Here is an 11,642-nt window from a genome sequence, read left to right as displayed (position 1 = left end):
TGTGTACATAATCACTACCTCGGTATCATATAATCGTCCTTGGTAAATGTACATTGCAGATTGTATTTTGTATTTTATGACGCACTTAATAAATAATTCGACCTAAATATAGAACGTTAGCACATCTGAAATATGTTCACAATGTAAAATAAATTCCAGAGTTCTATAAAGTTACATTTATGTTAACTGTTCCTTATATTCAGAATACTTAGGGTTATATAAAAATATTACATTTATTTGCTCTTCATGCTCTGTATAAGTATCTTAATTCCACCGCCCCTTCCCCCCCAAAAAAAAACAAAAAAAAAAATTAAACTAAACAATTAATTAAAAAAATCGAAATCTTAAACTTTCGTATAATTAGTATGTATACAAAGATGTACATGTGCGGTACATATGTCGATGAGACAACTTTTTAGGTGTTTAATCTCCAAGTTTTAACTTTGAATATCCACTCTCTACATGCCTGTGGTACAATGTTCGAGAAACACATTTCTTTTACATAGTTTTGGTAAATTTGAGGATAACAAATCATCTTTAAAATATTTGTTCTATAATATTAAGTCAGTTTTTATGAGATGTTCTATGTACTTTCTTCGTTTTTATTTTCTTAGTTTTAATGGGGGTATCATGTTAGCAATACATCTCCGCCCTCTGATATTATTACCAAGGACGAGTATATGATACTGACGGCGTGATTATACATGCTATATACACAAACATAATATCACTTTACAGATTTAACAAAACTATATATTTATAATTCTCGTTAAAAGGACTTAAACATAATTATCACCATAAAACTTTTAAATGTAAAAAAAATACTACATAGAAAATGCCTGCGCCTAGTACTATTATCATAATCAACATAACATAAGCTAATTTTTTTTAAACCTGTTTAAGTAAAGATACCCTTTCATGAACATTATGTTTCATACAATATTTGTACTAAAATATGCACTCATTTTTAAAATATTGAATATTGAATCAACACATATTTCTCTATTAATCCTGGAAATTTCTGTTTGGCCATCAAAGTCAAATACAAAGTTTGTAAATGTATTTGATTGCAAATGATAACATTGTAAATATTGAAAAAGGAACGAAACTCGCTTATCTAACCAGAATTTAAATCGAGGGATTGTATTTCGGTATCATCAAATGTTTCAATGATTTCTAAAGTTCTGATTTTATTTTGCAGTTAATCCATAAGATTAGAACATTTTTGTGACATCGAAATTCTTTTTAAAATGTTTGGTTTCGAAATGACAATATCAAATAAACAACATATTTTCTGAACTATATCATATATTGAAATATTTGTGGCTTTCGACTGTCTACTGGCTACTTTCTAGTGTCATTTATCCTTCATTGTTAGTATGTTGTTACTTTGGCAGAATCTGTATAATTTTATTTTAATATAAAACAGTGTTGCTGTGTATATATTGTTTTTTAGTAGAGGTATATGGGGAGGTTTGAGATCTCACAAAACCTGTTTAATTTTAGTTCATATACTTCGGATTCTTCGTTTGATACCAATTTTCGTGGATTTCATGGGAACAGTTGAACCACGAAATTAAATATTCAACGAATGACCAATTTTCTTATGACTTGTATGCAGACTTCGGCAAAACAACGAAATCAAATATCCACGAACATAGAAATTTTCCTCAATCCACGAAAATTGGTACCCACGAAAATAAATGAAACCACAGTATATATATTTCGGAGTTTAGTATGACGTCCATTACAAGTTTGAAACTAAACCTACTTTTTACCAGATATAAACGGAAATAGAATGTTATTATGCTGCAGTATATTCTTGTCAATTTTTGGGATAAGCGTTGATCACAGATCTCTGGTGTTTTTAATGCTTTGCCTGCGGCAGATTTTCTAATCAGAAGTGATTTGAGGCATGACATATTTTATTGATAGATATTGTTTGTGATAAAAATTTGAACGTGGTATAAGCTAACTATGGTTTGAGAAAGCCATGCATTGAGCTTTAATGTCCATTTAAACCTGACATATGAAGTGTATAATAACGATATGGAAATGTGGTATCATTGGCAATTAAACAATTATCCAACGATGGCCATAGAGCGAGGAATTAAACATTTTCATGTCAACGATACAGATAATATCGGCTATATTCCTTATGTCGTAACTGCAATGTCGTAAACACGAATGTGACCTACCGGATTATACCGTTTACCGGCTTTGTAACAACATGAGCAACACGACGGGTGCCACATGAAGGACAGGATCTGCTCCCCCTTCCCCACCACATGAAATCACCTCTATGTTTTGATGGGGTCTATGTTGTAGTTTTGTACCCCTGTTTGTGACATTTTGTTCACGCATCATTGTAAATATTATTGAAATTGATACAACTATCGTACAAGTGAGAGGTTTAGCACTTTAAAACCAGGTTCAATCCATCATACTCTACATTTGAAAATGCCTGTAACAAGTCCGGAGTATGACAGTTGTTGTCCATTCGTTCGATGTGTTTTATCCTTTGATTTTGTTATTTGATTAGGGACTTTCCGTTTTGAATTTTCCTCGGAGTTCAGTATTTTCGTGATTTTACCTTTTTTCACCGTGTGACCTTCAGAGAACATTTACCTCATATCTTTCAAATTCCCCCCAAAACATACTGTTAACAATGTCTTGTTATATATGCTATATCTTGTGTTGTTTTACTTAAAGACATGTTTTTCAACAAACCATCGGCATACCAATGGAAACCAACTGTTGACTTGTACTTTTATTCATCATCTGAGGCTAACTACATACAGAAAAATCTTCGTCAATAAAGAAAAGAAATAGAATATAACTTTACTTTCCACTATAAAGATGATTGATTTTTTATTACTAAATAAACCAAAATTTGGTGACTAGGTTGAACACATCTATCCAATCGAACTTGAGATAAAGGATGAAACAAATTAGTTGAGTCTGTCTTATATCTTGACTTCATCTAGAAATTGCCAATGAGTGTCGGTTAAAAGCAAAACTTTACCACAAAAAAAAAAAAAAAAATGATTTCAGCGTCTCCATTGTGAACTATGAAGCAACATTCCATAAACGCTGGCATTAGGTGTAATTCTCCCAGTTGATACGGTATTCTAGGGGTTGTATTTCCTATAATGATTTCCTAGATATAGTGTTGTTGCTCACAAGAAATCTATTTCACCAAGAGTTCCAAGTGATGAAGTTGAAATTATTCCTTTGTAAATTTTACGGACGGCATCATGAGTTGGTTGATCGTCATTTACAATCCGTTTCACAGATGATAGCGGATATGTTCTTTATGTTGTAATTACAATCCTTCCCCAATTTCATGAGTGTGACCTTTCGAACTAATTTCCGGGTTTCTACTAACATGAGCAACATAACTGGTGGCATATGTGGAGCAGGATATGCCTACCCTCCGAGAGCACCGGAGATCATTCCTAGTTTTTGATGGGGTTTGTGTTGCTCAGTCTTTAGTTTTGTCTGTTGTTATGTGTAATATTGTTCGTCTCTTTTATGTTGATAAGCTCGCTGTTTTCATTTTTGGTAGTGCATAACATAGAGTTCTTGCATGACGAAAGCGTAAAAAAGGTTGGTATTAAAGTTTTTACTTATTTGAAAAGGTAAACACTGGTCTTCAAACTTCAGACGTTCTCACACCAACAATGATGCTTTTTTTTTTCTGAAAAAAATTATTTTACAGATTCTCACACCAACACTGATGCTTTTTTCCCCTGAAAATAAAGATTATACAGATTCATTACAACATGAAATAGTTAGTATTATCGTTATTTTTTTTCCGGGACCAATTAAGTCACTAAATTTCAATCCTTTTTAAGATATACTTGACAGCATGTCATCTTTCAGCATATTCAAGTAAGATAAAGTCAAATTTAAAAGGACACCGAACAGTGGAATTTTATACTAACGTTTGAGTTGATGAGACCAACAAACCTGATGGTAAACTTCCGTAACCAGAAACACATACTTTAACCTGAAAATGCACTGAATGCACAGTATATTCTTCTATGAAACGTGAAATCAGGGTTCAACATAATAATAAACATGTTTACAAAGTTTCATTGGTGTGAACACAATACAACTTTCACAAAAACAAATTGAGGCAAGCAGAACGGTTGATAGGACATACACACGAACACACTATGAGATATATTGGCATTCTACTATCGGAGTCGTAAAATTACAAAAGAATATGCACGGAAATCAGAAACTATCAAAATTGAGATTACACGGAAATAAAACAGGATCAATTAAACCAATTGCAATTACAATTTTCATTTAGAAACAAGTTTTGCTCGATCTCAATATTTACGACTTCAAGTCTAAACCTCCTATTGCACTTGTGTTAGTTCATAATTCACTTATAATCTTGTGATGTCAAGGCCGGTGCTTTCAACAAAAGCTATATTATATTTACAAAACACTGCAAACTCATCCAAAAGATATGAAATATCTAAAACTTACAAAAGTATAGGTGGTTCTATGTTATCAAAATAAGAAAGTGTGCGTTTTTAATGGTAAAGTCATTAGATATACTAGATAAGTTGATAAAAAATCAATATCTTTGATAATATAGCTATTTTCAGAAAATTATCTTTATATCATGTTTATCGATTCGTGGGATCAGCCTATAGTGAAAAATGCTTAAATGTCTGTGTCATTTTGGTCTCTTTTGGACAGTTGTCTCATTGGCAATCATACCACATTTTCTGATTCAATATTTATCTTCATCCAAACTATTTCTCATATAACTCGATATGCCCATCGGTTGAACATTTATGTTAGAATAGTTTTTGTACGCTACCGTATTATTGTTGAAGCTTATTCCAAAAACATGTTTAATGACTATGCCAGATAAAAATATATTGATGTTTTGTTCTTCATTTCAAAAATATTGTTGTTATGTATAAACTGATTCTATAGCAAAAGACAACCGGTCGATCTACAATGTTTGAATTAGCTAACACTAGTCAATTAATGACAATGTAGCTGCATCGATATAACTTTCTTGGTCGTCAGATTCGTCAGATTGGTAACAGACGCTAGCTTCTAAAGGTGAGTTTCTATCGGGTGATCGAGGTTTGCATGATTCGTTACTGTGAATTGAGGGTTCTTTGTTGTCCGTATTATGTGTTTCAAACACAACCCATTTAAATTCGATGTTAGCAATGAAATATTCATATCGTCCCTTATAAACCAATCCGTGGAATGAATGGAAATAACCTCGTTTTTGTGGAGGCGATGCAGATGATGGGAATCCACCATCACTACCATACGGGCCATATGTACGACCATAATTCGTATCAAATGACAAACTATCTATTAGAACACCACTTCTAATACTTATGTTTGTAATGACTTCATTCTCATCAAGAACAAATTCATGCTTAGATATAATAGAATGTTTAGCCTTTGGGAGAATACCATGAAAAATATTCTCTCCGCTCTCATAATTGACTCGTATCCCTCCGATAACAATAAAGCCTTCCCATCGTGTGACCCACAACCAAACCTTTCTAGGACGATCATTAACATCTGTGATATCCTTAAAATAACTCATGAAGTTAAGACGACTTGTAAATTTTCTGCGGCTATGGCTTGAATAAGGTATTGAGTGTTTAAAACATTTCATAGACTTAGAAAATGTTCTATTTGGAAGACTACTGTTCATCGTGTTAAGAAAAAAGGATCTATCCAAAATCTGAAAAACAGGGTAATTTTGAAATAAATCATTGAGATCACTTTTCGGTAGATCTGAAAACCGAATAGCACTAAGAATATCTTTGATGGTTGATACGTCATCGTCTTGATTAGCTGTTAATGTTTTGCCAACAGCTTCAATAATATGAATTTCAGGATTGTCGACTGGAATCCCTTTTCGAAAAACGGAAAGATTCCTATTCATCAACAAAAACTTAAAATCGTCGTGGGACAAACATGTAAAGGCATTTTGATCCACTAATGTATCAAAATTTTCAGATATCGATATGACTATAGTTTCGATCAAACTGCTGAGATCAAAACGAATTGCAAACGGAAGTAGAGAAATAGCACTTGAATCATCGATGTTCTTAATCATAAACTTTTCACACTCGTCTAAAATGAATTTAACTTGGAGATATGAAGCTGTTGCTATACTATCCTGCACGTTGTTACTACTAATTTCAAACATTCCGGTATAAGCATAGCAGATGACATTGTTCAATACGTCTGGGGAAACAAATTCACTGTTGATAAAAATTGTTTGCACGTCCTTGTTGTAATTTATATTGGCTTTGAAGTAATCAGAAACATAAGATAATACTTCACTATGTGCCTTGGTTTTAAATTCACCGCATCTTATTTCAATGTCGCAGTTGTTTTGTCCTTCCCAGTCTTTAACCTTTTTTTCTCCGACGTCATTTTTAAGAAGTTTCATGAAAACATTACATGCATTACCTGTCGTGCTGAAAGAAATAGTTAATGACTTTAATGAGACGTAATACAATACATATATTGATCGATTGATTAATTGATTGTGTCTTCCTTAACATAAAATAATATTTTAGTAGTGTGTTCACACCATTGAAACTTTGTAAAGACTGTCCTTTCGAAATGCCCCGGAAGGTATGTTTGGGTATGAGTAGATAGTTTCTTTTGTCACCTACTAATCTGAAGTATAAAATTGAGAATGGAAATGGGGAACACCCCTACCATAGAGAAGACAACAGCAGATTTCACCAACCGGTCTGCACTGCAGCTATAAAACCAGGTTCAATCCACCATTTTCTACATTTGAAAATGCCTGTACCAAGTCAGGAATATGACAGTTCTTGTCCATTCGTTTTTGATGCGTTTTGTTATTTGATTTTGCCATGTGATTATGGACTTTCCGAATTGATTTTTCTCTGAGTTCAGTATTTTTGTGATTTTACTTTTTCCCACACCAGGAGGCGTCCTTCAGCTGGCCCCTAAACAATCATATATACTGGTTCAGAGATAATGAATACCATATTAAACTCCAAATTGTATACAAGAAACTAGAATTAAAAATAATACAAAACTAGCAAAGGCCAGAAGAGGCTCCTGGCAGTCGCAAAAAATGCGGCGAGGTTAAACATGTTTATGAGATCTCAACCCTCATTGTAATTAAATTGTTAAAAATCGTTGCACTCAGCCTACATGTATACATGGTAGTGGAATTTACGTCTTCAAAAGTTACAAGTTTTCTGTTACGGAATTTGATTTATTTTAAAAAACAGTTGTTCGTTTTTTGTATAGATTGTACCGTAGATTTTTGCGTTTGAATGAGTTAACATTCGCCCTTTATAACTTCTTGTTTGGTGCGAAACAGGGCACCGCGGTGAAGAACGTACTCTGACTGATAATGGTTAACATTTACAAATTGTGACTTAGATGGAAGGTTGTATAATACCACATCTTCTTATATCCATTCTTAGTTGCCAGTGTCATAATTCGATGTTATATAATCTTGCGATTTAACATTAAAACATGAATTAAACAATGACACGGTTTGCTTGATCTACTGCTATAAGCACGGCATTAAAATAAAATAAGATAAAAGATGTGTCATAATATATTAAAAGAACATGATTTTTTTGTTTATTCTATGAGAAAACTATCCCCAAAAAGACCAAATGACACAAAAATAAACAAATCTAGTCACCTTACGGCTTTTAACAATAACAACGAGTAGAATCCATACCGCATAGTCAGCTATAAATGTCACCGATATGACAAATGTGACAAACGAGGAACCTTACGGCCTAATTCATGTATAAAATAATGAACGAAAAAACACTTATATTACAGAGCAACAAACGACAACAACTGAATTAAAGGCTTTGGACAGCCACATTCACAATGCTGCGCAGATAAACTCGTTTGAAGGCTACAGCCTCCCCTTAACCTGATCTAGTCATGAAACAGCAAACCATTGGAACAAAGTATAAAATTAAGTTGAAAAAGGCTAACTCATATGATAAATGTAGGTAGCAATAAATCTGATAAAAATACTAAATACATGACGGGTACTTATATATCCCGACAAAAAAAAAAAAAAAAAGTATAGATCTGAGAGTATTCATAGTTACTAACAGATGGTTCAAACTTAATGAAAATATATCATGCATTTAAGACTAAAATATGATTAGATACTTCTACTTACATCTCCTTATTGATAGATGCATTCAGCAAATCTTCGTTTGGAGTACATTCGTAAGTAGCAGTCTTCGTTTTTTCCAATGATCTGCTTTCACAATCGTTTATACTTAGGCGATTCATATTATTCCAATGTCGTCTTGAGAATGCTAGAGAATGGAACATTTGTAAAAAAAAAAATTAAAATCAATTGGTAATTCAATGTATGTTAAATGTTAAATTATTTGCAAAAATGTTGTTGTTTTTCTACGCTGGATTCAGTTACGAATCAGTGACTTTTTTGTTTTCAAATTTCTACAATATGCACAAGCTCGTATTTGATTTATCCTTCCAACTATTTTATTGACAGTGCTACTGATGAGTAGAGCAAACGTGCATATGTAATAACTTTGGTATCTTTGATGATTTAAGTATGTGACTGCTCATATAGATATGAATCACTGATAACTGGCAGCGTTGTAGCAGCATGAAATTGGGTTAATGTAAAGTTCACTTACACTGTGTATGTCAAACACGTGAGAATGGAAAAATGTTTAATTTCAAATACTGAATATATAACTTAAATACAACTGAAAGTATGCTTTAGGTTATAGTCATATGAAACGAGTGACTGATGAAAAATAATGTTTATTCAATTCAATATATAGCATAAACTTAGTCTTTTGTACACGATTTTTATTTTTTTACGCATCCATATCGAATAATCGTCAAAAAAAAATATCTCTAGGTCTATAATGAAGTTAAAATATGGCAGCGAAATAATTGTCGTTTTTTGAAGCCATATTTTCCCCGATTGTCAACTTTGTAAACAATCAACAAAGAAGCCAAGATATTCGGCACGTATAACGTGTATAATGTTTTATTTCAATGACAGATCCATGTGTATTGCGATCACCGGATTTTTACGAAAAAGGTCACGCTGAGTTCACTGCTTCGAAAAACATATTAATCAATTGTTAACTGGAACTAGGCAATTACAAAAAAAGTAATTTTCTTCTAAATTTGGACAACTTATAGAATTTTCTTGAAAAAAGTATATATACATAAAATTTATGATAAAAACTAGCCATTCAGTTATAAAATAAAAATATTACTCTTTTTTTTTTAATTTGAAGTTTCATATGACTTTAACATATTCACCTGTGTTACTATTTTTGTAGTTAAATCTAAAATTTCCTGTATACCTTATTCATGTTATGATGAAATACATGTAATTTGTTTTTAAACAGCTATCTATGAATTGTATAATCCCTCAGTAAACTTAACTGAAATTTAGCATTAAGAGCAAATTCCGATAAGGTTTGTATGACAATATAATGCTAACATAATACAAATACCGAAGAACAAAATAATTACCTTGTATGCAAACTCCAAACATCTATTCTATATTGTGCGTTTTACCTGTGTTAATATTTTCGTTGTTAAATATAAAGCTTCCTGTTCACATTATTATGAAATGCATGACGCATTCAATTTACATTGAAATCGTGTTTTAAACCGTTATTTAATGATTTCATAATCTTTTAGTAGACTATCCATCTGATGTATTAAGCCTTTTCATGTGATTTTTAGCTCACATGGCCCACATGGCAAAGTGAGCTTTTCTCATCAGTTGGCGTCCGTCGTCCATCGTCCGTCGTCCGTTGTCGTCGTTAATTTTTACAAAATTCTTCTCCTCTGAAACTACTGAGCCAAATTTAAGCTAACTTGGACATAATCATCATTTGGATATTTAGTTAAAAAAACGTGTCCGATGACCCGGCCAATAAATAAACTCATAATAGATACCCAGATTAAATTCTTATATCAACGCCAGACCAACCAAGATGACCGCCATGGCTGAAAATAGATAGTTGGAGTAAAATGTAGAATTTGGCTTATATCTCTGAAATCAAAGCATTTCGTGCAAATCTGACATAAATAAAATTGTTAATCAGGTCAAGATTTATCTGTCCTGAAATTTTTGAACGATTTAGACAACCCGTCGTTGGTTGCTGCCCCTTGAATTGGTAATTTTAAGGAAATTTTGCAGTTTTTTGGTTATTATATTGAATATTATTAAACATAGAGATGAACTGTAAACAAATAATTCAAAATGACCAAACATTGCAATTGACCCCTTAAGGAGTTATTGTCCTTAATAGTAAATTTTTTACAATTTTTGTGGAATTTTCTTTTCTTTAAAATATCATCTTCTCTGAAACTACTTTTGCAAATTTGCAATATATCTGCAAATTTGCATAAATATGATATAGAAAGGCAACAGTAGTATACTGCTGTTCGAAATTCATAAATCGACAGAGAAAAAACAAATCCTGGTTACAAACTAAAACTGATGGAAACGCATCAAATATAAGAGAACTACGACACAACAAAAACACAACATTAAAATGTAGCACACATAGGAACGAACTATAATATAATTGGCCATTTCCATGACTTGGTACAGGCATTTTAAAATAAAAAAAATGGTGGATTGAACCTGGTTTTGACTTGGTACAGGGCTTTAAAAAAATAATGGTGGCTTGAATCTGGTTGAACCTGACTTGGTACAGGGCATTTTAAAATAAAAAAAAATGGTGGGTTGAACCTGGTTGAACGAGGATATCACTAGCCCAGTATTCAACACTTCGATGTTGACATGAATATCAATAATGTGGTCATTTTTATAAATTTCCTGTTTACAAAACTGTTCGAAAACTAAGGATTTTCTTATCCCAGGTATAGATTACCTTAGCCGTATTTGGCACAACTTTTTGGAATTTTGGATCCTCAATGCTCTTCAACTTTCTATTTGTTTGGCTTTATAAATATTTTAATATGAGCGTCACTGATGAGTCTTATGTAGACGAAACGCGCGTCTGGCGTACTAAATTATAATCCTGGTACCTTTGATAACTATTTGTGGCATGCCAAACCTCCCGCTTTAATGGTGATGTTCATTATAATATTACAATGACAACATTACATGACAGGACTACAATACAAATAAATTGGAGAAAATATACGACAGAGTAAAAAATGAATAAAAGTCTCAAAAAGTTGTAATCAATACGCCTGGGACAAGAACATCATTATTATTTAGAATTAAGAATAATTCATACTTTTGTGAACAGTAAATTTTTTAAAATGACTAAATAATAGATATACGTGATTAAACTGAAGTAGTGACTAACTATAGAATAAAAAACGGACACATTATAAAAATACACAGCCGTGTTAGCCAAACTCAGTGTAACGTTCCAAATGACGTCACATTTGAATCTGTAAAACGAGTTCCCAAGAATTTGTATGGAATTCAAGATTAGATTTGTATGACTATCTAACATTTATAATTAACAGTGAAAATTAAAATACTAATAAGTATCCAATTGTAGTAGTAATTAGATAATTAATATACACAAAGAAAAAAGTAAAGCACCCTAACGTTTTTTCGAATTGAC

General features: G+C 32.2%; 1 protein-coding gene across 1 annotated transcript; it reads right to left on the bottom strand.

Moving 5' to 3' along the window:
* Window positions 1-4,904: 4,904 nt before the first annotated feature.
* LOC143069655 (uncharacterized) lies at window positions 4,905-9,813 on the bottom strand. The gene is made up of 3 exons (XM_076244396.1): window positions 9,556-9,813; window positions 8,207-8,348; window positions 4,905-6,485 (listed from the first exon to the last, which is right to left on the bottom strand). The coding sequence occupies exons 1-3, from the start codon at window positions 9,575-9,577 to the stop codon at window positions 5,006-5,008; spliced, it is 1,644 nt and encodes a 547-aa protein (XP_076100511.1). The 5' UTR covers window positions 9,578-9,813; the 3' UTR covers window positions 4,905-5,005.
* Between the last annotated feature and the right edge of the window lie 1,829 nt (window positions 9,814-11,642).

Source organism: Mytilus galloprovincialis, chromosome 3 (genome assembly GCF_965363235.1).
Source record: "Mytilus galloprovincialis chromosome 3, xbMytGall1.hap1.1, whole genome shotgun sequence".
Taxonomy (NCBI): Eukaryota; Metazoa; Mollusca; class Bivalvia; order Mytilida; family Mytilidae; genus Mytilus; species Mytilus galloprovincialis.
The sequence above is the reverse complement of the archived record's forward strand: the minus strand, read 5'-3'. Positions and strand labels throughout refer to the sequence as shown.